At 32.8% G+C, this 27,451-nt stretch overlaps 6 protein-coding genes and 1 non-coding gene across 8 annotated transcripts; 5 read left to right on the top strand and 2 right to left on the bottom strand.

Annotated features, from left to right (window-relative positions):
- On the top strand, positions 1-1,417 carry LOC108479457 (peroxidase 3-like). The gene is made up of 4 exons (XM_017782073.2): positions 1-232; positions 308-499; positions 579-744; positions 840-1,417. Exons 1-4 carry the CDS (start codon positions 23-25, stop codon positions 1,241-1,243), a joined length of 972 nt encoding a protein of 323 aa, XP_017637562.1. The 5' UTR covers positions 1-22; the 3' UTR covers positions 1,244-1,417.
- A 3,386-nt stretch (positions 1,418-4,803) lies between these two features.
- LOC108479458 (peroxidase 56-like) lies at positions 4,804-6,072 on the top strand. Its single transcript, XM_017782074.2, has 4 exons — positions 4,804-5,013; positions 5,109-5,300; positions 5,372-5,537; positions 5,669-6,072. The coding sequence occupies exons 1-4, from the start codon at positions 4,804-4,806 to the stop codon at positions 6,070-6,072; spliced, it is 972 nt and encodes a 323-aa protein (XP_017637563.1).
- Positions 6,073-11,305: 5,233 nt separating this feature from the next.
- LOC108479456 (peroxidase 3-like) lies at positions 11,306-12,450 on the top strand. Its single transcript, XM_017782072.1, has 3 exons — positions 11,306-11,515; positions 11,606-11,966; positions 12,047-12,450. Exons 1-3 carry the CDS (start codon positions 11,306-11,308, stop codon positions 12,448-12,450), a joined length of 975 nt encoding a protein of 324 aa, XP_017637561.1.
- A 2,106-nt stretch (positions 12,451-14,556) lies between these two features.
- On the bottom strand, positions 14,557-14,664 carry LOC128285809 (small nucleolar RNA R71). The gene has a single exon (XR_008276357.1). It is a non-coding gene; the product is annotated as a small nucleolar RNA R71 (small nucleolar RNA).
- A 5,553-nt stretch (positions 14,665-20,217) lies between these two features.
- Positions 20,218-21,639, top strand: LOC108477651 (peroxidase 3-like). Of its 2 annotated transcripts, XM_017780170.2 has the most exons (4): positions 20,218-20,545; positions 20,619-20,810; positions 20,890-21,055; positions 21,150-21,639. In XM_017780170.2, the coding sequence occupies exons 1-4, from the start codon at positions 20,336-20,338 to the stop codon at positions 21,551-21,553; spliced, it is 972 nt and encodes a 323-aa protein (XP_017635659.1). In that variant the 5' UTR covers positions 20,218-20,335; the 3' UTR covers positions 21,554-21,639. The 2 variants fall into 2 exon arrangements, 1 of the variants encoding a protein (XP_017635659.1); XR_008275861.1 differs by lacking the exons at positions 20,890-21,055; positions 21,150-21,639 and having other exon boundaries at positions 20,463-20,508; positions 20,619-20,748.
- Positions 21,640-22,598: 959 nt separating this feature from the next.
- LOC108479454 (NPL4-like protein 1) lies at positions 22,599-25,283 on the top strand. Its single transcript, XM_017782070.2, has 2 exons — positions 22,599-23,820; positions 24,960-25,283. Exons 1-2 carry the CDS (start codon positions 22,837-22,839, stop codon positions 25,212-25,214), a joined length of 1,239 nt encoding a protein of 412 aa, XP_017637559.1. The 5' UTR covers positions 22,599-22,836; the 3' UTR covers positions 25,215-25,283.
- A 603-nt stretch (positions 25,284-25,886) lies between these two features.
- On the bottom strand, positions 25,887-26,747 carry LOC108479455 (uncharacterized). Its single transcript, XM_017782071.2, has 2 exons — positions 26,505-26,747; positions 25,887-26,402 (listed from the first exon to the last, which is right to left on the bottom strand). The coding sequence occupies exon 2, from the start codon at positions 26,386-26,388 to the stop codon at positions 25,975-25,977; it is 414 nt and encodes a 137-aa protein (XP_017637560.1). The 5' UTR covers positions 26,389-26,402; positions 26,505-26,747; the 3' UTR covers positions 25,887-25,974.
- Between the last annotated feature and the right edge of the window lie 704 nt (positions 26,748-27,451).

Below are 27,451 nucleotides of genomic sequence, written 5' to 3'. Positions count from 1 at the left end.
TTCAATTAGCAAGATATCAAAGATGAGAAACCAGGCTCTCATTTTGCTTTGCATTGTAGTTTTTGGTGTTATTGGGACCTGCCATGGAGGAAGCCTTAGGAAGAAATACTACAAGAAAACATGTCCTAATGCAGAAGAGATAATCAAGAAAGCTACTGAGAAACATGTTGCCAATGATCCCACATTGCCTGCAAGGTTCCTCAGAATGCATTTTCATGACTGTTTTGTTAGGGTAAGGCTTTCTAAATATTGTACACCACATTTATAATGTGTTGAATCATGTATGCTTATTGGGAAATCATTTCAGGGTTGTGATGGTTCGGTCCTATTGAACTCGACAACTAATAACTCAGCCGAGAAAGATGCGATTCCGAACCTAACCCTTGCTGGTTTCGATGTCATTGACGATATAAAAGCAGAAGTCGAGAAGAAATGTCCCAATGTGGTATCGTGTGCTGATGTTCTAGCCTTGGCTGCTAGGGATGCTGTTTCTTTCAAAGTAAGCTAAACCAAAACTCTTTACAAGATTTTAATTTTGGTATTGAAAGCATTTGATTTAACTATGTAATTATTTGCAGTTCCAAAGACCCTTGTGGGAAGTTCTTACCGGACGAAGAGACGGCAGGGTGTCACGAGTTTCCGAGGCATTGGCTAATCTTCCTTCCCCTTTCTCTAACTTCACCACCCTTGTTCGGAATTTCGCTAACCAAGGCCTCAATGTACATGACCTGGTGGTCTTATCAGGTACAATATCAATGCAGAACATAACTAAAGAGAGTTTGATCATTCGATGTCGATAAAGATTTCCGAAAAAGTGCTAACATAAAAGTTGAATGCAGGCGGGCATACGATCGGAGTAGGCCATTGCAATGCCTTCAGCAACAGACTATACAACTTTACTGGAAGAGGTGATCAAGATCCTTCCTTGAACCCAACCTACGCGGCTTTCTTGAAGACGCAATGCCGAAACCTTACTGACAACACGACATTCGTGCCGATGGATCCTGGTAGTGGGTTCACATTCGATAATAACTATTACGTCACCGTTAAGCAAAACAAGGGCCTGTTTCAGTCGGATGCAGCCCTCTTAACAAACAAAGGCTCCCGCAACATCGTCAACGAGTTGGTCGACCCGAAGAAATTCTTGACAGAGTTTGCACAGTCAATGAAAAGGATGGGAGCCATTGGAGTTCTCACAGGGAATGACGGAGAGATTAGGAAGAAATGTTTCGTGGTTAACTAATTCTCGAAAGAAATTGCTCATTCATTTCATTTTTAAATTGTTTATTAAAATTTGGGGAAGAGAGCACTTGTTGAGCTACCATTTATGTTTGATTTCGAAATGCTCTGCTTATGCATTAATGTTTGTAAGCTACTCTGTATAATAAAGTCGTTTTTATTTTTTTGGGTGTTATAAGGGTAATTACGTCATTTTGTCAAAATGGATGATATATTAATTTTTGTGGATAAACTAAGTTGTGGATAATCCACTAGTAATAAAAAAGGTGGATGAATCACCAAGTTTTTTTTTATAAAAAGTTTTTGCAAATAAGCTGTCAGTAAGTTGTGGATGCACAACATATTTACAGATTAAAGTTGCTAGTATGGTGTGGATAGACCACTCATTGTTGCAAATAAAAGTTGCTAATACGGTGTGGATAAACCACTTATTATTGCAAATAAAAGTTGCTAACACAGTGTGGATAAACCACTCAGTGGTTTAGATAAACTGCTCACACTTTCTCCGTTCATAGTGCCAGATAGAAAAATTACAGAAATTCTGGATCTAAACTCTAAAACGAGATGCTTTTACCATTTCTTGGCAAGTATTGTAATGCGATTGTCGTCAAATACAAAATCAGTAGAAGAATAATTAAACGAGAATGATTTAATTCAAGAAAGTAAAAATGTTCAGTAGCAAAAAGATGTAAAAATTGATGCAAAAAAGAAGGAAAGGAAAGAAAGATGAGAAAAACTAGGGAGAGAGAAGAAAAAATTCTTATTGGGGTTAGAAGAGAAAACAAAACCCATGTTTAAATGGGAAAAATTGGAGTAAATAGTTACGATTCGAGTGGCTCAAACTCATGACATTATTTGTTTTAGTGTGCTTTTCATCCTAGTGCTTTTCATCCTAGTTAGCTGAAAATAAAAGGAAAAGAAATGAAAAAAGAGTAATTTAAACCTAAGACCACTAGGAAATGCATTAACTATTTAACCATCAAGCATAATTCATTTCTTAGTTAATTATTTCAATTATTCCCCTATATTTTGGGGCGTGACAAATGTACCGATGGATCACATCACCTAATCCGAGCTGGCCATACTTTTTCCATCTTCAGCAGAATACTTTCCCATCCTTTGCAATAAGGAAAAATAATATAATTGACAACAGAAACATGCGACAATTAAAATGAGTTGAGTTATAGAAATATAAATCGAAAGCTCGCGTCACTCGTTGTCAGCTTTTACATTTCCTTTCTCTTTCGATGATTATGCGTTGTTTTTAGCTACAAATAATAATTCAGTAATGGTATAACATAAAATTCCATACAAATCAAATTAAATTATAGGGTCCTACATATTTTACGAATTATTCGATTTAATCCTATATCTTGATAATCAAACAAATTCATACCAATACTATTTGATCAGTCATAATTAATTATCAATTCATTAAATATCTCAAATTTTAATTCATCATATTCAATTTATTATATCATCTCTTTACGTTTTGGTCTCTAACACACCTTATTGTACCAAATTGTTGTAAAACAATTCAAATTACAATCACACAAAAACGAATTCAAAATTCAAGAATATATTGCAAGTAAATATAACCATACCTTATAAACATACCTGGTTAAATCAACAGACAAATTGAAACTTTAAGGACTATCCAACAATTTTGGCTTTTCCCCAATTATTTCCGATCTGGTCCAATTTCTGATTTGTACAAGTATTCAATTCAATTTATCAATTTCAACTCTCTTATTTCATCCAATTATAAACATGTATCAACTCAATTTCATTATTTAGATACCCCTAAAGTTTTATATTTTATTCAATTTAGTCTCTAAAACCGAAATAGTTATAACTTTCAAATTTGAGCCTTGATTTTGAAACGATCTCTATTTCATTAATATTCAATTTCAATTTAGTCCCAATGCATATAAATTCCTCACCAATTATGGATATAAGCAACATGAGGTTGTGAAATTGGTACATGATCAGATGAATTAGCCACGTAAGGAAACTCTGGATAGTTTTATCAAGATTCATCAAGACTGCTAAAAGAAACTAGATCACATCAGAACTTCTAAAGCAGAAATTGAATTTTTTTATGAGTAAATATTTGTTACATATTTCAGGCCTTAATTCGCTCACATTTATATTGTTCATGAATGATTTTTAGTTAGTTTTGAGCCATTATATCCATTTTACAACTAGTTTTAAAATGAGTTTTAGATTTACTTTAAGATTTTGTGTAGCCATTAGATTAAGTTCAAGGAAGGACAAATGGATTCGAAAGAAAGAAGTGGAATGAGAAAATGCTAGAAAAAAAAATGAAGAAACTCGAATTTGTCTTCCAAGGCCACGGTGTGGATCTTGGATACCGTGAACTTGGCTCAATAAGTTCCATTTTAGTTTTATTTCATTTTATTAAGTTTTTTGGTTTCTTTTCACCGGTTCTCGATTCAATCGATTAAACCGTCAAATCAATAATGATAATTTTTTAAATAATTCAAAAAAAAAGAAATTCATAAAATAAAAAAATAAATATATATATATATTAAAAATGCAAATAAATAATAAAAGCTACAAAATTAAATATTTAAATCAGGTTATATACAATTAAAATGATACAAAGGTCAAGGGTGTTCACCGCTCCAGATGTGGCTTGGATTCGAGTTGCGCTAGTTGTGTTTGTTGTTTGTGCTTTGAACTAATTGTTAATGATGCTGTAAAACTTCATGAGCTGTGTTGTTGGGGAAAAGATAAAATGACAATGACTGGTAAACGAGAAACCCCCGAACATGAAAGAAATGATTACATTTGGTTGTAAGATGACGCCCTCACCAGTCAATTTCCAGTTTCAAGCCTTGCATCTTCGGGTCAATTTATGAAATAAATTAATATAAACACATAGTTATTTGTTGATGATAGTTACATATGTAAGAACATTAGGAACTTTGAAGTAACATCTTTCCACGTCCTAGCCAGCTGAAACAAATTAAGAAAAAACCTAATCAGGTTGATGAACTAGTGGAGAGCCAATTATTGGCTGAAAGACTAGTCAATTATCATTAGGAACTTTGAAGTAACATCTTTCCACGTCCTAGCAGCTGAAACAAATTAAGAAAAACACTAATCAGGTTGATGAACTCGTGGAGAGCCAATCATTGGCTGAAAGACTAGTCAATTATGCTTTACTCTCAATTCTAGCTTCCTATTTTTGTTTATACAGCTGAATTCTGCTCTAATATTAATTAAAAGAACATATTGTTTACATACGACATTGTAATCACTTTTAATCTCACCACTGGCATAGTATTTCATCGTGCTCGCAAACATACTATTGTTTGACTTGGAAAATTCAAAAACAAAAAACATTTGGATTATTGTACCGGAAACATAAAAACATGGTACTTGAAAGAATCTATTAAATATATACACTGCTTAACTGGGTCTTAGGAAATACACCGAGCTACAAGTATAAAAAGGTAGACCTGGTTTTGCCTATGGCATTGCCACATTCAACTAGATTTACATTGACTTGCTTATAGCAGAGGAAACAGTTCAAAGATGAGGAAGCAGGCTCTCATTTTGGTTTGCATAGTAGTATTTGGAGTCGCTGGGAGCTGCCATGGAGGTAGCCTTAAGAAGGGTTACTACGATAATACGTGTCCTGATGCGGAAGCAATAATCAAGAATGCTACGGAGAAACGTGTTGCCAATGATCCCACGTTGCCTGCAAGGTTCCTTAGAATGCATTTTCATGACTGTTTTGTCAGGGTAAGGCTTTCTAAATATTGTAGCCTATTTACAAAAACCTGCAAAATGTCCCTAATCATAAATGCTTAAATTACATGTTATTGGAAAATTTTCAGGGTTGTGATGGTTCGGTCCTATTGAACTCGACAACTAACAACACAGCCGAGAAAGATGCGATTCCGAACCTAACCCTTGCTGGTTTCGATGTCATTGATGATATAAAAGCGGAAGTCGAGAAAGAATGTCCGAATGTAGTATCATGTGCTGATGTTCTGGCCTTGGCTGCTAGGGATGCTGTTTCTTTCAAAGTAGGCTAAACCAAAACCCTTACAAGATGGCGTTGATAACTAAATGCATTTAACTATTTAATTACTTGCAGTTCCAAAAAGCATTGTGGAATGTTCTTACCGGTAGAAGAGACGGTACGGTTTCACAAGCTTCCGAGGCATTGGCTAATCTTCCTTCCCCTTTCTCTAACTTCTCCACCCTCGTCCAGAAATTCGCTAACAAAGGCCTTAATGTGCAAGACTTGGTGGTCTTATCAGGTACAATATCAATACACAACATTTAGATGATAAAAGATGAAACTTTTCAACTTAATTCATAATAAGAAAACATAACTAGAAGAAGTTGATCATGCAATTTTCCAAAAGTTCTTACAGAAAGTTGAATGCAGGGGGGCATACCATCGGAGTAGGCCACTGCAATACCTTCAGCAACAGGCTATACAACTTTACTGGAAATGGAGATCAGGACCCTTCCTTGAATGCAACCTATGCAACTTTCTTGAAGACACAATGCAAAAGCCTCAGTGACAACACGACCTTTGTGGCGATGGATCCTAGTAGTGGGCTAACATTTGATAATAACTACTATGTCACACTTAAGCAAAACAAGGGTCTGTTTCAGTCTGATGCCGCCCTTATAACGAATGAAATCTCGCGCATCATTGTTGATGAGTTGCTTGTCTCAGAAGTATTCTTCAGAGAGTTTGCACTGTCAATGGTGAAGATGGGAGCCATTGGAGTTCTCACAGGGAATGAAGGAGAGATTAGGAAGAAATGTTCCGTTGTTAACTAATTCCTGAAAGATTTTGCTCATGTACCTCAGTGGACCACATATGGTTTATTTCGTTGCAATAATGTGTTAAATTGTTACTAAAATTTGGAGAGAAAGAAATGGAATCTACTCGTTGAGCAACTATCATCGTTGATTTTACTTTTCAAATCCACGTTAAGTTGCAACTAGACTTACCAACTACTCCTTCAAATTTTCACTGGTAGTTTCACCTTTTGTTGTAACGTCAAGTTCTATATTCTTCTCACTCTTTCTTATCAACATTTATCTCAAAGGTCTGCAATCAACCAATGAGCTCATCAATCTTCATATTATAAATGTCGTCTTCTTTATGAAAATTACTCTGATAGCAAAATATTCAAGTAAAAATCTCGGGATCCTTTTTATTAGCTTAGAATTGGAACTCTTCACCAGAAGCAAATACCTAATTTGTCATATCACACAGCTTTACATATAATTCAGACAAGGTCTCATTGTCAAAATCTGAAGCTTGGACTGCTTGAGTATTGGTTCTTCTATCAGCATTCTTGAAGATGGTCTAAGCTTCTATGGCAATAGTACACTTTGAGATATGTTTGAACCCTTGAGTGTAAACTCTATTGAAATTACATTAAGGACTTTGGAGTTCGAATTCGTTGACGTTTAATTGTAACTGAACTTATTAAATAATAGTATAACAATATGAGATGGACATAGAAGTTTAGTTACGGAATTCGAAAACTTCTCACATCTATAAGGCTTTAACTCTTTATACAAGACATTATTTAAGTTTAACCCACTCATAAAATTGTAACTTCACTCCTATATATAATCTCTTATATAATGGTATGATCGCTAAAACAATACAAAAAAAATGTAAATTTTTAACTCCTTGAATTCAGCTCAATAAAGTCTTTAATATAGAATGAATCAACAAAAATCTTTTCGGTGTAATTAATTGGTAGCAAACAACATATAAAAATTCAATTAAAAAATGATAATAGTTAAAGCCCGGAAAATATTTCCTATTGCTCGCCCAATAACAGCAAGTACATAGTATCGTTCTCAAGTAATAATTACAATGAAATAAATCCATTAGCAAATATTACAAGAATTGAACCCAAAAAAATATATAAATGACTTCAATCAATTTACTCAACTCTCTCAACTAACTAATATAAGTCAAACGTTAATAAAGTAAATAAATATAAAGAGTACACGAAATTAATTATTCAACCTAAATTCATAAATAGTGGTTAGCAATCAATAAATTGTGTCGAATTAACCTAAATTTAGAATCAATGACATAGATGCATCTCTAGAGCTAAGTTAAGTGTTTGGAAAGCACAAGTGTCATTGTTGCACCTTTTCCAACACCTTCAAATGATATACTAAAATTACTAGCTTTGCCCTTGGCTATCGGAATCTTCAACTAGAAGTTGTTACCAGTAATCATACTTAAGCAAAGGGTTCTTGACTTAATTCTCATTAGAATTCACGTTTGCTGGATTATATAAATTTGAATATGCAAATTTGGGTAAAAATCTAAATTCTTTTATTATTTACAAATTATTCGGGTATTACTATCCAAATATGAATCTGAGTTAAATACTATTATCTGTCTGGTATGTGAATCCACAAGAAAATCAATTTCAACTTTTCAATCATTTTTCGAATATTCAAATTTATAAAAATTTGAATTTGAATCCACTAAAATTCTTTTATTTATGTATAACCAAAATTACAAGGATTCTATAACCAATGGATTCGGTTATCCAAATTCGCATATGTTATTTGAATAAGCAATTCAGATTTGAATAATGGATATTCGAGTATCTGTTTACATGATTTCAATCTAGATAGCAGTTTTAAAATTTAAATTTGAATATTATCTGAATTCGCAATATCCAAATCCACAAAAAGTAAATCAAATATCTATGAATATCCAAATTCACAATCTAAATTGTCATCTCTAATTAACATATACAGTCAACTCTCTCTATAATAGTCACTTGCAACAATGTTTCGCTATTACAACCAAATTTATAGAAGAATTGATTTTTTTAATGTTTTATTTTAACCCTTTATAACAGCTTTTTTGCTTATAACAACAACATCCATAGTTATGAAGTATGTTCTTTATTAAATTAGTTCTCTATAGCAAAATCTAAAATTTTAAGTAAATTTGTAGCTATTTCATATAAGCAAGCCTATTAATTATAATTTATTAAATAAAATGATATTATTTAAAATATTATTTCATTAAAACGATTATATTTCACGTAAAAAATCTATTAATCATATTTTATTAAATAATCTTCAATGAGTAGAATTAAAGATAGGCATAATGACTTATTTGGCCATCCAACTTTACAAAAAAAAATCATTATAGCCCTCCATTTAGTTTTTTGCCTCTTTTAACTCTTGAACTTGCGTTGTTTGTCTAATCTAGGGATGAGCAAAATCCGATTCAATTAAAAAATTCGATTAAAAAATTCAAATTTTGAATTAAATAATTCAAGTTAATCGAGTTATTCGGGTCAACTCGAATAAAAAATCAAAATTTTCGGTTTAACTCGAATATGAATTGCACAATTTGAGTTATCTGAAAATCCAAATAAAAAAAGGCAAAACTATGTCATTTTGATAAATGTTACATTTTCTAAAGCTAAAAGTCAACCATTAAGTTAAAAAGTAAACTACGTCATTTTGATGAATATTTAGCCATTAAGTTAAAAGGCAAAATCAATATATTGTTTATGTAATTAAATAATATTGTACTTCATCTATTAGTTAAATAATCGGTCCATGTAAACGCAACATTGAGTATAAATAATAGGATTCGTTAACTCGACTTAACTTGACTCAAAATTTTTTGACTCGATTTGATTTGATTTGGAAAAAAATTCAAATTAAGTTCGGTTGCTAAAATAGGATTCATCAACTCAACTAACTCGGAATTTTTTGACTCAATTCGACTTAACTCAATTGAATACTCACCCCTAGTTTAATCACCTTAAAATGGAGAGAAGTTAATGTTTGTTAACTTTACTGATGTGACATATACGTGCATGTCATGTCAGCAATTAATTAATTTTTTAAAACTTTAAAAATCTTAAAAAATTGATAAAAAATAATTTTAAAAAATTAAAATCATTAAAAGTTATAAAAAAATATTTTTTTTAATTTTAAAAAAATTAATTATTTATTTATGTGGCATATATGTGGACTACCACATGGATACCACATAAGCAAAGTTAACAATCATTAACTTTTTCATCAATTTTGAGGTGATTTGACAAATAACACAAGTTTAAAGGCTAAAAGAGGCAAAAAAATAAAATGAATGTCTAAAATGACAATCTTGTAAAGTTGGAGGACCAAATAAATCATTATGCCTTAAAGATATCAATTCAATAAACTTTCAAATTGATTACTCGAATTTACTAACTTATGATAAATTAAATAATTTAATTTGACAACTCATTAATCAATTGAACTTGTTAGATTTATAAACTTTATAATTAATCATGTGAAAGAATGTAAAATAAAATATACATAAAAGGAATAATATATGCACATATTATACATCTTTTAATTTTGTTGATTCGATTCTCATTTTCTTTCATTTTGAACATAATTCTCACTTTTTTATTTATTAGAAATTTACGATATAAATTATATGGTGAATTTACAACGATTCTCTCTCTATAACATGTTATTATAGATGTATAATACTCACCTCTCTATAACAGGCAAAACTTGACCAAACAAATAGGACTATTATAGAGATAGTTGTCTATATATCGAAAGGATCCACTTACCTTACAGTACTAATATAAAATTTAGTTTTACACATTTTCATATCTTTACATACAATTTATCAAGATATTTGTATTTTTATGCATGTAAATTTTAATCAAATTGATAGCTTTATCATATTGATCTAAATACTATCTATATCAATATATATTTAATATTCAATTTTTTTATATAAAATGAATAGTTAAAAATTTTAATTTATGTCAAACTTGATTTGCATGAACTATATGAATGGAGCATGAAATATGGCTGATATATTGTTAAAATATTAATGGTATAAAATATTATCGAATGGTGTAAAACCACTTTAAATTTACACTAGTGTTAGTGGATATATCCTTATTAATTTATTGAGTTAATTACATCAAACATCTTAAACTATGACCCTCATTTTAAATTGGTCCCTAAATTTTAAATCATTCTATTAGATCCTTAAACTATCAAGTTTATATAAATTAGAACATTTGTTACTAAAATCATTAATTTAACTGTTAAATAAAACATTAGATCTTATGTGATATAACTTAAAATGAAAATTTTATATGAATATTGTAAAATAGATGTTTTAAATATCTTTGTTTTGAGGTTTTGAAACTTTTATAAAGTTTTATCGATCACTCTTTTTTTTAATTTTTTTATAAAAGTTATGCTAAATTATTCAATTGGACGCATTTTCCATTCTCTCTCCAAAATAGTTTATTTCTCTAAATTTAAAAAAAACATAAGCCTAATTAAAAAAATGGCATAATTGGCTAATTTAACTAAGTTATGCGATAACATTATATTTCCTTTAAATTTAGCTATAAAAATTTTGACGTGTAATTTAACAATTAAATTAATTATTTTAATAACGAAAAAATTAATTAATATAACATCAATATTTAAAAATATAAGAAAACGTTTTGAAGTTGGAACCAATTTATTACGAGGGCTCTGCGGCAACTAAGACTAGTTTATTTATTTGTTAGAACATCTTCCCACCTCCTACCACCCGAAGAGAATGAAAAAACTAATCAGGTTGATGAGCATGTGAAGTGTCGGTCATTGGCTGAAAAGAGGAGTCAATTATGTTTTTTACTCCCATATCTAACTTCTCATATATGTTTATAAAGCTAACTTCTTCTATATATACATATTTTTAAGTTCGTGCTTGTCATGAAAAACATATTATTTGTTTATATACGTAATTGTCATTAATCAGGTTGATGGCTTAGTCTTTCACTTTTGTCTTAGTTTTGAACATCAACGCTAACGATGTTATGTTTTTGGATTATTGTACCAGAAATATTAAAACGTAGTATTTTGAAGGAATCTCTTTAAATTATACATTGCTTAAATGCAACTTGTTTAGGAATATATTCCCCAACCACAAGTATAAAATGGCACACCTGGTTTTGCCAATGCCATTCCCACATTCAACTAGCAAGATATCAAGATGAGGAGCCAAGCTTTCATTTTGGTTTGCATGGTAGTATTTGGAGTTGTTGGGACCTGCCATGGAGGTAGCCTTAAGAAGGGTTTCTACAATAATACATGTCCTAATGCAGAAGCCATAATCAAGAATGCTACTGAGAAACGTGTTGCCAGTGATCCCACATTGCCTGCAAGGTTCCTTAGAATGCATTTTCATGATTGTTTTGTCAGGGTAAGGCTTCTAAATATTTGTACCACATTTACAAGAACCTGCAAGTTGTCTCAAATCGTTACGTGATATTGGAATGTTTTCACTTTTCAGGGTTGTGATGCTTCGGTCCTATTGAACTCGACAACTAACAAGACTGCCGAGAAAGATGCGATTCCGAACCTAACCCTTGCTGGTTTCGATGTCATAGACGATATAAAAGCAGAAGTCGAGAAGAAATGTCCGAACGTAGTATCGTGTGCTGATGTTCTGGCCTTGGCTGCTAGGGATGCTGTTTCTTTCAAAGTAAGTCAAACCCCATTGTGGGAAGTTCTTACCGGTAGAAGAGACAGTAGGGTGTCGCGAATTTCCGAGGCATTGGCTAATCTTCCTTCCCCTTTCTCTAACTTCACCACCCTTGTCCAAAACTTTGCTAACAAAGGCCTTAATGTGCAAGACTTGGTGGTCTTATCAGGTACAGTATCAATGCACTTATGCACAACCATTTTAGATGATAAAAGATGAAACTTTTCAACTTAAATCATTCAAACGCAGGGGGGCATACCATCGGAGTAGGCCACTGCAATGCCTTCAGCAATAGGCTATACAACTTTACTGGGAATGGAGATCAGGATCCTTCCTTGAATGCAACGTATGCCACTTTCTTGAAGACACAATGTCAAAGCCTCAGTGACAATACGACCTTCGTGGTGATGGATCCTGGTAGCGGGATAACATTCGATAATAACTATTATGTCACGCTTAAGCAAAATAAGGGTCTGTTTCAGTCCGATGCCGCCCTCCTGACGAACAAAAGCTCGCGCGATGTTGTTGACAAGTTGCTTGACTCGAAGGAATTCTTCAAAGAGTTTGCAAAGTCAATGGAGAAGATGGGAGCCATTGGAGTTCTCACGGGGAATGCAGGAGAGATTAGGAAGAAATGTTACGTTGTTAACTAATTCTTGAAAGACTTTGCTTATGTACCTCAATGGGTACACCATTAATGTTTGATTTCCAAATGCTTTGCTACGTTTTTCAAATTAATTATATTTGATTTGATTTTTATCATTTCTAAAGTTAGTTTGGATTTACTTGCTATTTTCTTCTCTATATTGTAGGTCTCTGATGAAGAATGGAAGATTTGGAGCATAAAGTAAAAAGTAGTTAAAAGAAGTCATTTGCTCCACTGGATTTCAATGTGGTGGAGCACAATCTTCAATTCAAAATTTTAAACAACAATCAATCTTATCCACCTCAATTCTATGTTTAATAGAATAAAACGATTAAAACCTTAAAAATAATAGGTGACATGATTTAAGGAAAAAAAATGGTAAAAGAGTGAAAAAAATCAACTTAGAGGTTAAGAAACAAGTCTCTCGCACCAAGGGAAACTTTGAGCTTGCAAAGACGAGAAGAAAAAAGGTAACAGAGTGAAAAAAAATGGTAAAAGAGTGAAAAAAATCAACTTGGAGGCTAAGAAACAAGTCTCTCGCGGCAAGGGGAACTTTAAGCTTGCAAAGATGAGAAGAAAAAAGGATTTGGAGAGCTCAACATCAATTTGATAATTATTATTATCTCTAGATTATTTCTTTTTACTTTTTCTCAATGTAAGTTTGTTTTGAATTTCTTCTTATGATGTTTTCTCAAATCAACATGAACTAAACTCTATTTTCTTAGAACGATAATGGATCTTATTTTTAGTTAATTAAATTATTCTCTCTTCAATTGTTTTGATATTTGTTAATTATTTATTCAATCTCGCGCTTATTTAATATTCTTGTTTGGCCACCAAGTTTTGCTAATCTGATAATCTTGGAAGAGAAAATTAATATTTAGATCTCGACTGAATAGATAAGGATTAACTTTAGTAGCATCGGCGAACGAGTTACTTTGTGACTAGGATAAAAATATACCTAATGCCCTAATCAGCTCAATAGGTTTGTTCATAATGACTTCGCGCAACTTGTCTAGCATAGGAATATAGCTAGTGGTGAAGAGAGATTAACTTAGTGAGATACTAGAAAGGTCTAGTTAATGCCATTGAATCATGGGTTAGTAATTATATAGGTTGAACAATTGAACTAGAGATAATTGATTAATTGGATTAGGTGAAGTTAGAGTTATAAGATCTTAAAATTGATTGAGAAACTTATAGATTTCCATTATTTTAGTTTAATAGAATTTTCATAATTTTCTTAGTTTAATTTTAGTAGTAATTAAGATTGATTTTCTTGATCTAGAGTAGATAAAATTGAATAGTTGGTAATTAGTAGTTTCAAATTTGGTGCTAGTGGGAACGATATCTTCTTATCATTGTATTCCTTAATTCGACACTTGCACTTGCAAATGAGTGTTCACACATCAAGTTTTTGGCGCTGTTGTCAATGACCAAAATTTTAAGTTATATTCTTCTAATATGAATTTTATTCATTAGTAATTTAAAATCGGATCTTTTTTATTTTGTTTTGTTTTGTTTTGTTTTTCAGGTACTCTAGAATTGCATGCGCAAATTTGGGTCAGATTCTTTAATATTGTTTAATCCAGAAATTGAAAGGACTTGTCGTCAAAATCAAAGCGCAACTAGACAAGTTAGAGTACAACCAATTGAGATGGATTCTGTTAATCTCAAGAATCTTTGTGAAACTGATCCACCTAGGGTTGATGATCAACCATTGATGATTTGAGCACCTCAACAATAGTGGAGAAGGTGTATTGATTAAAGTATGCCTTTACATGAAGGATATCACTAGAGTATCACTAGGCCTATTATTGAGGTGAATAATTTTAAGATCGATGTTAAGGCTATGCAACTGATTTAGAACAACAAGTTCTTTGGATTACTCAGTGAAGACCTCAATTCTCATCTAAGAACCTTTTTAGAGATATGTGACACTATAAAGCATAATAGGGTATCCGACGAGGCAATTAGACTCTGATTGTTTAACTTTTCTTTAGATGGGAGAGCTAAGGGTTGGCTCGACTCTCTTCCCTATGCCTCTATCACCTCATGGGACCAATTGGTGGAGAAATTTTTGGCTAGGTATTTCCCTCTTACTAAGACAATTAGACTTCTGAAGCATATTCACACTTTCACTCAGTACGATGGGAAAACCTTGTACGATGCATGAGAAAGGTACAAAGGAACTTCTTAGAAAGTGCCCACACCATAGTTTGGAAAGTGCTTAACAAATTTTTATCTTTTATAATGGGCTTGACATTGCAATGAAAATTCAAGTTGATGGTGTATCTAAAGGTTCATTAGTAAGAAAGTTTTCGAAAGATGCCTACACAATTTTGGAATAATGAACCTTCCAAAATTATGAGATTTCTAAGTATACTGCACCTAAAAAACTAGTGGGAGTTAATGAATTGGGTCAAGCTTCTAACCTTTCAGCATAGTTCATGACACCGTTAAAAGCGATCAATAAAAGGTTAGATGCTTTATCTCTACAACAAAGTTGATTGAGTCAATCAGTGAATAGTGCATTATTAGGATGTGATTATTTTAGAGGTTCCCATTAGTGATATGGATATGTTGAAGAGGTAAATTACATGGATAATCAGAATCAACTGAACAATGCCTTTTATGAACTCCTATAATCCTGAGGAATCACCGAAACTTCTCATGGAAAATAATCAGCAATGAATTAAATTATCATTCAGACAAAATGCTCCATTGGGATTTCAGCAAATACAACCATAAAGTTAGCAAATTCCACCTAAAAAAACAATCGAGGAGTTATTGTTGGAATACATGCAAAAAGATGATGTAAGAACCTTAAGTCAAGAAGCAACCCTTCGATCATTAGAAGCACAAATAGGTCAACTGGAAATTGTTTTGAGTAGTCAACCATAAGGAGCTTTACCATCTAACACACAATTGAACCGTAAGATGGACAACCAGAATGAGAATTGTAAGTCAATCCTTCTTAAAAGTGGTAAAGAGATTCCTAGTGGTAGTGGGATGAACAAAGAGGTAATTTAGTTTGACAAAAGAAAATGTTTGTTAATCAATGAGAAAAAAGTGGAACATCATTTCAGTCAGAATTCTGAGAAGAGGAAAGAGGAAGTTGAAAACACTGAAGTTAGAACTTGTTGAAATTAACGCTCCGGTGTATCCACCCTCTCCATTCCCACAACGGTTGCAAAAGAGCAAATTGTACAAGTAATTATAAAATTTTTTAGATATGTTCAAGAAATTGATTGTGGATATTCCATTTGTCGAGGCCTTAGAACAAATGTCGAGCAAAGTCAAGTTCATGAAGGATATCCTGTTGAAGAAAAGACGTATTGGAGAATATAAAACCATGGCTTTAACTGAGGAGTTTAGTGTTATTTTACAGCATGAATTGCCTCCAAAGCTTAAGGATCCAGTAGTTTCAATATCCCTTACTCTATTAGAGTTAATTTTTCCACTAAGCTCAGACTAGGGGAGGTAATGCCTACATTAGTTACATTGCAGTTAGCTAATAGAACTCTAGCATGTCCTAAGGATGTCGTGGAGAATGTAATTGTGAAGGTTAAAAATTTCTATTATCCTGGCAATTTTATTATTTTAGACATGGAGGAAGATAGGGATGTTTCATTAATTCTTGAAAGACCTTTCTTAACAATAGGACGAGCACTTATTGATGTTAAGAAGGGCGAACTCGCTATGAGAGTATAAAATGAACATGTAACCTTTAAGGTTTTCTCTGTTTTAAACTTGATGCAAGTTCAAAAAGAGTGTTGTTCAGTTTAAGTTCCTAACAATATTAAAAAAAAAAAAAAAAGAAGAAGAAGAAGATAATTTTAAAACATCTCCTTGATAACGTGAAAAGGGAGTAACTGATTCAAAGGTTTTTAAGCCCTCGGTTGTTAAGCCATCAATTTAGATATCAACTTGACACCTCATACTAGAGCACATGGTAGCTTATCACCATGACAATTTGTTGACCAAAAATTGTGCCATGTACCGATGAAGTGATGGAATGGTAAGAAGTTTGTAAAAGAACAATTCGAGCCTGAGCAATATGCGTTATTATTAAACTCATGATGCAAGATACTTTCAAGAAAACAAAAAATTTGGTTGGTCAAGCGCTGGATCTGGTGCCCTAAGTTTAGTATGTTCATGTTGTATTATTGTATTTTTCGAATAAATTGGTTTAATAAAATATTCATTAATTATATTAATACTTTTTGTATATTTTTTTCAATATGCAAAGTAAAATGTAAGCAAATATTGGCTCACTGGTTATCTAACATTTGACCAATACAAAGAAGTATTACGTGCTCGGATCGTAATACGGAAAAGTAGCTTGTCTTAGTAGACGAACCTAAACATGTCCTTAGTCTAATTAGAAATGAGTAAACCAATTGAAAGACTAATATGTCATCTATCAAGTCCAACTGGGGAGATGCTTTCTCTAGAGCATCGAAAATAGAGATAAAGATGTGACTGAATGGACTGACAATACATCGGATAGAACCCAAATAGAATAGATCCTAGATCCGTTTTTGGATTTATTCACTTGTGGCAGTCATAGTGTGTCATACCTTAATCCTGAGTGGATGATGGACTATGTATGTGTGACTCGTATACTTTTATGTAAGTAAAAGTCTGACTTCAAAAAGAAAAGGAACTGAAAGCTAGTGTGTTGGTTATACGACTTTTGCAATATGTAACATCATCCATAATAGTAGAACTCATAACCTAACTAATGGATAAATGATATCCTCTCATCGGTATTACATGATAGATGAAAAGTAAACGTGGTCACGGTTCGTTTGTCTTTGTGATAAATGACTTCAGTATTTTAATATTGAAATTAAGTTCTGAATGATTTGGATTTTATATTATTTTTCTATGATTAATTACCTTAAAAATTGAGCACTAATTTTGATCTTGTAGTTACTTTGGAGATTGATCCCATGTGTGTGTAAATTGAATTGAATTTTAGCCTAGAGTTTGTCTGATGTCTTCTCAAGGCAAATGATTTAGGCCATTTTTGGTTCGTTTGAGCCTATAAAGCCGACCCTATGAATAAATACCCATAATTTAAGCCTTTTTATACCTTTTCTCAGTCCATGTACTTAATTGTTTAATATACAACCTAAACTCTAACCCTAACCCCAACCATTAACCCTAACACTAGCCAAAATTAAGTCATAGCGTTTAACCTTTCTCAATCCACCTTTGTTTACTTTTAAGTATTTGGGTCTTAATGGATATATTTTTGTAGATTAAAGTTTCAATTGGGATAGGTAGAGACATTAAGATGGACATTTTCGGTAAGAGAATGGATAAAGCATGAAAGTTAGTCTTTGTCGACTTTCTTATTTTATTTTCTTTTGTTTATTTATTTTGGCTAAAAAAATAAAAAATGAATGAAATTGTGTAAAAAAAAAAAAAAAAGAGAGAGAGAAAGGAATTAAAAGTACCTATGTTCTTGTTGACGAATCAAAAGAAAAGTATTTTATTCTTTTACCGGATTGGTTCTTTTAATTGTTAAACTTTTGTTTCATTTTAGTTGTTGATTTGTAATCATGCTTTGTTTTTAGGGTGGAGAGATAAAGAGGTGACCGAAAATTGGTGGAGTCAAAAATGAGTTGAGCTCCTTATTTTGAGAAGTGGGGGATAATACTGTTTTGCTACTCATCGATCCATAAGAAACTAATGCTTAGGGTTTGAGCCAAAATCTTAATCCGAGCCTATATTACAAGTCGAATAAAGTTCTATTGACCTTTGACTAAGTTTTATTTTACATTATTGAAGATATAGATAGATAGAGAGATAAACTTACAAGACTTTTTCAATGATTTTTACCTCACTGTAATCTTATTTGTTTTAACTGCTAGATTCGAAATATTCACACACACAACATTGAGTGTAGGGAATGACTTAGAATTTAGAGATTGTTTTAACTGGATTTTGATCTAATTTACTGAGGCAATTTTTGACAACATTCAGAATTAGTGGATTTAAATTTTGAGTTGGTTGGACTTTTATTTTATTTTTTCTTTGTTTTTTTTAGGGACTAGCAAAAATTTAAGTTTCGAGATGTGATAACTCTCATATTTAGAATTATGCTAGTATAGTTTTTTATAGTATTTTAGAAGCTAAACTTAGCATTTAGGTTAGATTTTACTATATTTTATTGTTTTTAGATTAATTATATTTATTTGAATTTTATTAATTTTAGAGTTAATTCGGATTTACTTGCTATTTTCTTCTTTATATTGTAGGTCTCGGATAAAGAATGGAAGGCTTGGAGCATAAAGTAAAAAATAGTAAAAAGAATTTTTTGTTCCATCGGCTTTTAGTGAGATGGTAAGAAACAATTCTCTCACACAAGAGAAACTTCAAGCTTGCAAAGACGAAAAGAAAAAAAATTTTGAAGCATTCGACATCAATTTGAATTATTTTTATCTCTAGAATATTATTTCTTTTTAACTTTTTCTTAAAGCAAGTTTGTTCTAAATTTCTTCCTGTGATGTTTTCTTAAGTCAACATAAACTAAATTTTATTTTCTTAGAATAATGATAGATCCTATTTTTAGTTAATTAATTTATTCGTCTCTCTTCAATTGTTTCAATTTTTGTTAATTATTTATTCAATCTGGTGTTTATTTAATCTGCTTGTTTGGCCACCAAGTTGTATTAATTTGATAATCTTGATTTGTATTGGAAGAGAAAATTAAGATTTAGACCTCGACTGAATAGATTACGATTAACTTTAGTAACATCAACGAACGAGTTAATTTGCAACTAGGATAAGAATATACCTGATGTTGTAATTAACTTAAAGGTTTGTTGATAGTGACTTCACCCAACTTGTATAGCTAATAGGGAACGAGGATTAGCTTAGCTAAATACTGGAAGGTTTTAGTTAATGCCATTTAATCTTAGGTTAGTAATTGCGTATGTTGAACAATTGAATTAGAGATAATTGATTAACTGAATTAGATGAAGTTAGAATTCCAAGAACTTAAAATTGATTGAAAAACTTATAGATTTTTATTATTTTAATTTAATAGCATTTTCATAATTTTCTTAGTTTAATTTTAGTAGTAATTAAAATTGATTTTCTTATTCGGGATTAGATAAAATTGAATAATTGATATTAGCATCTTAGAATTTACTAATTGTGAGAACAATATCTTCTAATCATTGTATTACTTGATTCGACACATGCACTTGCATAATGAATTTTCACACATCATATTTTTATTAAAAATTTATATTTAATTAATTTATATTTATTTTAATTATATTAAATAATTTTTATACAAACGCACTTCAACTTACTCGAACTCACATTCTCTTGTCAATAATGTTGATTCTAAGACTAACTTATATTAAATAATTTTTCTAAAACTTCTATTTGATTTTTTGAAATTTTTATTTTTATTTTTAAAAAAAAAATTGCAATGTATAAAATATAGACAACGCGTATTAATTTATTTATTTGTTGATAATAGTATAGTAAGTAAGAACAACTCGTAACATTAGCATCTTTCCTCCTCCTACCAGACTAAACCAAGAAAAAACTATTCTGGTTGATACTTGATAGGCATGTGGAGAGCCAATCATTGGCTGAAACACTAGTCAAATATGCTCTACTCTCAAATCTATCTTCCTATATATGTTTATAGAGCTGACTTCTGCTGTATTCTTTTTTAAGTTTGCAATGTTAATCATTCCCACCAAATCTGCTATAAAGTATAGTAATGGAAGATACAGGGAAGAAGTCTCTTTAAAACTATACATTGCTTAACTGGATCTTAGAAATATATTCCCAATGACTACTATAAAATGGCAGAGCTGGTTTTGCCATTTGCCACATTCAACTAGCAAGATATCAAGATGACAAACCAGGCTTTCATTTTGCTTTGCATGGTAGTATTTGGAGTTGTTGGGACCTGCCATGGAGGTAGCCTTAGGAAGGGTTACTACAAGGATACATGTCCTGATGCAGAGGAGATAATCAAGAAAGCTACTGAAAAACATGTTGCCAATGATCCCACATTGCCTGCAAGGTTCTTGAGAATGCATTTTCATGACTGTTTTGTTAGGGCAAGGCTTTCTAACTATTGTTCCACATTTATGATGTCTTGAATCATATATGCTTATTGGAAAATCTTTTCAGGGGTGTGATGGTTCAGTCCTATTGAACTCGACAACTAACAATATTGCCGAGAAAGATGCGATTCCGAACCTAACCCTTGCTGGCTTCGATGTCATCGACGATATAAAAGCAGAAGTCGAGAAGAAATGTCCGAATGTAGTATCGTGTGCTGATGTTCTGGCCTTGGCTGCTAGGGATGCTGTTTCTTTCAAAGTAAGCTAAACCAAAATCCTTGCAAGATATTTAACTTCGGTAACTAAAAGCATTTTAACTATGCAATATTACTTTGTAGTTCCAAACACCATTGTGGGAAGTTCTTACCGGTAGAAGAGACGGCCGGATATCACGAATTTCCGAGGCGTTGGCTAATATTCCTTCCCCTCTCTCCAACTTCACCGCCCTCGTACGAAATTTCACTAGCAAAGGCCTCAATGTCCATGACCTAGTGGTCTTATCAGGTAAGATCTCAATGCAGAGCATAGCCAAAAAGAGCTGATCATTCAATGTCGACAAAGATTTCCGAAAGAGTGCTAACATAAAAGTTGAATGCAGGCGGGCATACGATCGGAGTAGGCCATTGCAATACCTTCAGCAACAGGCTATACAACTTTACTGGAAGAAGTGATCAAGATCCTTCCTTGAACCCAACCTATGCGTCTTTCTTGAAGACGCAATGCAAAAACCTTAGTGACAACACGACATTCGTGCCGATGGATCCTGGTAGTGCGTTGACGTTCGATAATAACTACTACGTCACTGTTAAGCAAAACAAGGGTCTGTTTCAGTCTGATGCAGCCTTACTGACGAACAAAGGCTCACGCAAAATCGTGGACGAGTTGCTTGACTCGAAGAAATTCTTCACGGAGTTTGCGCAGGCAATGAAGAGGATGGGAGCCATTGGAGTTGTCACAGGGAATGAAGGAGAGATTAGGAAGAAATGTTTTGTCGTTAACTAATTCCTGAAAGACTCTGCTTATGTACCTCAATGGACCATTCCATGGTAATAACATGCTAAATTGTTATTAAAAATTGATGAAAAGAAGATTGGAATTTACTCCAGCAACCACTAAATGCTCTGCTCATGTATTCATGTTTTTAACCTAAGTCTATTTGTTTCTATTTGACCTTTTTTTCTTAATGTAAAACTATTTGGCTTCTTGTTTAGCATTGCTATTTTCTTAAACTTAGGTTTAGGGACTGAACCATGATAAAAATTAACCTCAATTTCCAATTTGATTTCTACAATAATACCTTTATTAATATTAACTTATTTACTGATGCTTTTCACATTTTTTTTTAAATTTAATCTTTCATCAAACACTATAATTAGAGGGTTTGACTACCCAATCTTTTATTTGTGCTCAAATCAGCTAAAAAGGACTTAAAACTCTGTTTACCAAACACTCCCTTTATATTTTTTTTTCATTTTTAAACTGATAATTTAACCAATTTGACTAGTTCGATCACCGGTTCGATTCCAAAAACATTATTACTACTTGTTCAATTGATAATATTTTTAATGAATTTTCATTAAATTTAACTATCTTACATTTTAATATTCAAAGAATGATTTTAAAATAAAATTCCAATTGATATTACATATTCATATTAAATCAACTTTTACTTTTTTAATCAAACAAATAGAAGAACTAATTTTTTTTAGAATTAAAAGTAAAGAGATTAAATTTAAAAATGGAAGAGTATAGGGGCTGAAGGAAAAATTAGACCTCTAACTTATTATGAAAATTCGAGCTCTCAGATCACCCGATAGATTCTGAATAGTTCCGTTTCGCAATGGAGTGGATGCAAGGTGAGGCGAGAAGAGGTGGGGCGGGGTAGGATGGATTTTTTCTTTTGAAATGGTTATTGTAATTGTTTGCCCCACCCGACCCGTTCTATCCTTGTATATATAAACTATTAAAAGGGTAAAAATGTAATAATGTAATATAAAAAAAAAGGAATTCATATATTTTATATTTAAATATTAAATTGAAACAGAGCGGGACGAAGATGAATGTATCATGAAGTTGTTAATAATTTTCAAAATTATGCCGGTGATGAAGTTTTTTACAAGTGAAATACGGTATCGTTTTGCAGTTCAGAAGCAATAAATATCTCGGTATTATTCTCTTTCGTGTTGCATTCGTCTTCTTCCACGGCAAGCGAAGCACAGTAAAAGAGCTTTCTTTCAACTCAAAACGCTTCTAATCACTCAAAACGTTACCGTTTTTGTTCAAAGATGATGCTCAGAATCCGCAGCCGAGATGGCCTGGAACGGATCCAAGTCGACGGACCTCAAATTACAATTTTTCAATTAAAAACCTTAATTGAGTCCCAACTCCAAATCCCCATCCAAAACCAAACCCTTTCCACCGATCAAAATCTACTTTTAGCTAAAACCCCCGCCGACCTCCTCCGCTTTTCCGACATGACCGACCGTTCCATCCCACTCTCCGCCCTTAACCTCTCTCACGGTTCCATTATATTCCTCTACTACCACGGCGAACGCACCGTCCGCGGTGGCCCCACCGTTTCACCCGCCGGATCATTCGGCCGTAAGATGACCATGGACGACCTCATCGCTAAACAAACACGGATCACCCGCCAGGAATCCCCTCACTGTGACTCTGTTTCCTTTGACCGCGATTCGGCCAACGCTTTCCAACGTTTCGTCAACGAAACGCTGGCGTTTGCTTCGAAACGCGGCGGGTTCATGTACGGCACCATTACGGATGAAGGTAGAGTGGAAGTTGATTTTATTTACGAGCCGCCTCAGCAAGGCTTGGAAGATGATTTGGTCCTTTTAAGGGATCCTGAAGAAGAGAAATTGGTTGACGCCATTGCAGCAGGGTTAGGGAGGAAAAGGGTAGGGTTTATTTTTACTCAGACGATAATGCAAGAAAAAAAAGACTATAATTTTTCGAACAAGGAGATTATACAGGCGGCTGAGCTTCACGCTGAGAGTGAGCTTAAGGAGTGGGTGACTGTCGTGGTGAAGCTGGAAGCCAATGAAGATGGGGCTGCGGATGTTCATTTTGAGGCATTTCAAATGAGTGATATGTGTGTTAAGCTATTTAAGGACGGGTGGTTTGTTACAGAGTTTGGAGAGAATGATGATCCAAAGCTTTCGAAAATGAAAAAAGATGTCGTCGTCGGTGGGAAAGATGTTAAGGAGGTTGATAATGATTTCTTCTTAGTGGTTGTTAAGATTTTCGACCATCAGGTGCGTAATTTTCTTGCGCATTTTCTGATTTAATCAATGTGTGTTATGAAAATGGGTGCTTTTTAATCAAATTGCTTTCTCAAATTGTCATATCAATGATGCTTTCAATTGGTTTGTATTGAGGGTTTTTATTGATTCAGCAAAGGCAAAGAATTGTGGGTGTGGGTAGTTTACATTGTAGAAGAAAGCCATATGTGTGTTTTTGGAGAAGAAACCTTTAAGGTAATAAGTGCTAGCAAGAGAGTTGATTGTTAAGTGATCCCGGAATGATGGGGGGAGTTACAAATGTGCACTCATCTCATCGGTGAGAAGTTTCAGCATATTTAGAAGTTGTTTGTTGTGTCTTTCTTTCATTTTTCGAATTTCTTAGATCCAAATTATATGGAGATTATAGCTTACTGGTTGGTTTTGTCAAACCAAGAAAGAAGCAAAGAGATAATGCAAAACAGGGGTCACTTCCCATAAGATTATAATTGTTTACTGAACTGTCACAAATGAAAATCCTTGTAACTCCTACTGCTAGTAAACCTTGATATTTTTGGGTTGGTTTATATTTAGGTGATGAAAGTAATAGAGGAAGCATGAATATGGTTAATCGGTTATTGCAAACAGCATTTTCACTTATCTTGTCAAGTTGCGTTTATAAACTTATGCTGTCAGTGTAAGGTTGTGTAATATTGAAAGTAGCCCTTGGCTTTGGGAGTAAGGTTGTATTTATGTAATTACACATCTTCTAGTTTAGCTTGTGATATATGCTACAGATAGTGTCTACAGTTCTAGAGTCTATATCCGAATAATTGAACTCCTAGATGCTATTCGGTTTTTTGGTCTAATGTTAACATTGGTTTGATACCCCCATCAATTACTAGCTCATGATAACTTTATGGATTGCATTGTGTTGATTATGGATATAATTCTTGAGAAAAGACGAAGACTTCAAGTTTTTTAACATTTCTTAAGATATCTCCATTCAAGTTTTCCATGTAAAGATCACAAAGCTTGTCCCTTTGTAGCCACATCAAACATTATCTCTCATGCCATGCGTCCTATAATTGGTTTTAATATGTCATCAGTAACTTTTTTTTTTCTGTTTCACTTCAACTTGCTTTGGAATCATGTGAACTCTCATTTTAATGCAGGGACCTCTTTCTACAAGCTTTCCAATTGAGAATCGGAAAAACCTTGTGGCGCTGAGGGCACTGAAGAGTCATCTAGATAGAACAAAGAGTCTTCCTTTTGTGAAGAGAATATCGGATTTTCATTTGCTGTTGTTTCTGGCCAAGTCTCAAGGCCTTGGTTCCGACGTCCCTGCACTCGCAGAGTGTGTTAACACACAGACAGCGGTGCCAGAAGGTTATCAACTCCTAATTGAGTCCATGGCCAATGCAGCTTGATGTTATTTACATGTATATTTATGATTTTACAGTTACATTTACCTCATAATTTACCATGCTCATTAGCAATCTGAGTTGATTTCCAATTTCTCCACAGGTATAATGGCCACAGGGTCTCCTGATAGTTTTATAAGTAACAAAGAATTTTACTGTTTCCCAGCAGACCCAACATTGTGGTTTTAGATTCAAAGATGGTTAGAAATTTTCTTTTATTCCAAAAAGCGAGTAAAGATTCGATGACCTCCCCCCCCCCCCCCTTTCATCATCTTAGGCTTAAGTTCGTGTTTTTGCTGAGGCAAAAGTTAGGACTTGATTTTATGGTTAAAGACCCCTTTCACAATTATGCTCTTTTTGACATCAAATTGTGATAAAAAAAAATACAAAATATATTATAAAAATGGCAAAATTGTCAATAATCTTTTAACTCTTGCAAGTTATGTTAATTGGACTTGGGTGTGAGTGTCCAATGTATCTGGTTAGATGTTATATATTTGGATGATCTTTGGATGTTATATTTTCATATCAATCAGTGGAACACGATTATGGATACTTCGAAGTAATGGTATTGACACCCCGAAGATCGGGTTTAAACTCTATTGTTGTCATCTTTCTCCCTTAATATATGCTAAAATAAAGAAATCTTGGCAATGCCATGACTGACCTACCCACGAATGACATAAATGTTTGGAAATTCATAGAGTCAAATGATAACATAGGGATATAAAGACAACCCAAAAAGAAATTCAAGGCATGAAAAAAGCTAGGGAATTGGGGGGAAGATACGTGAATAAGGAGAAATAACTGAGTGTTTAACATACTTGTTGGAATTATTAGGATCAGGAACCCATTTAATCTCGCTCAAATTAGGTGTCTCCACAAACTCCATAGTGAAGTCTCCCACTTTCTCCACCTTCCCTCTCCTGCCTGCTCTCAACACCAAATTGTTCTTGTTGTAAGAGAAAATCCCATTCTCCATCCTAATAATATCACCTGCCTCAAATGCCTCACACTCCTCACCCCAAAGTTGTAAGTGAACCGCCGCTGTCTTGTCCGCCACAAGCCCCAAACACATCTTGTTTTGACCATCCCATATTATCTTCCCTTTCTCCAATAAAATGAATTGCGTGTTTATATTGTTTTGAGCTGCCGGCACAATCGCTTCTAAGGGCACCATCCTTTCGTTTAGACCTGTAAGCAACCCAAGTCCAAAATAATAATAATAAAGCCCAAGTGCATATATGTATAAACTCTCTTAATCATTTTTTCAAACATTTGGTGCGCATTTCTCACCTCTCTTCGGACGATAGACTTTTCCAACTCGAACAAGTAGCCAAAAAGTTTATGGATAAATCTTCCTATCAGTGTATAGTAGCCAGTAACACCTGTCTTCTGCTAAAATAATTATAGTATAAAATTAAAGCGAAAAAGAAAGAAACAATAAAGCCATGGATTCGTTCTTATCATTTTGATTTAAGCAATTGCATCAGCAAAGGTTGTGTAAGGTTGTAAACAATAGCATTTTGAAAATTTGTGAATTCTAACATAGGTCCCCAAACTATGACCATCATTTTAAATTAGTCTCTAAACTTTAAAATGTTCTAATGATACCCCAACTGTCGATATTATATCAATTAGGTCCTTCCATTTTTAAAAAATCCATTTAGCCATTAAATCCACATGCAAAATCTTATATGAAATAATTTTGAAGAAAATTAAAATTCTGTAGCTTAACTTTTAAAATTAAAACCTAAAAACAGAAAGAGTGAATTATAATTTCTACAGACTTCGAAAACCTTTAAATCAAGATTTTTAATTTTTTTTTAATTTTTCATTTTAAATTATGTCACATAAAGATCTAACGTTTCATTCAACGATCAAATTAACAATTTTAGTAATGAAAAAATCGATAGTTTGAGAATAAATTTATTATCAAATTCACATTATTGAATTTACTATTTTTGGATGATGAATTTATTATTTGTACAAATAAAATAAATAGTATAATATAAAAGAAAAGGGTAAACTACAAAAATAGTCACTTTTGTTTGCTTCAGATTACATTTTAGTCACTTATGTTTGAAATATTACGTTTTAGTCACTTACGTTATCGCTTTGTTACGAAGTGGTCACTCTATCGTTAAGCTTCGTTACGTTCTTAACAACATTCCTATATGGCAATCCAACTAGGTTTTAAATGCCAACTTGGATATCTTATGTACCAGTCTAAATTAAAGTTA

The sequence above is a fragment of the Gossypium arboreum genome, chromosome 12, assembly GCF_025698485.1.
Source record: "Gossypium arboreum isolate Shixiya-1 chromosome 12, ASM2569848v2, whole genome shotgun sequence".
NCBI classification, from domain to species: domain Eukaryota; kingdom Viridiplantae; phylum Streptophyta; class Magnoliopsida; order Malvales; family Malvaceae; genus Gossypium; species Gossypium arboreum.
The sequence above is the reverse complement of the archived record's forward strand: the minus strand, read 5'-3'. Positions and strand labels throughout refer to the sequence as shown.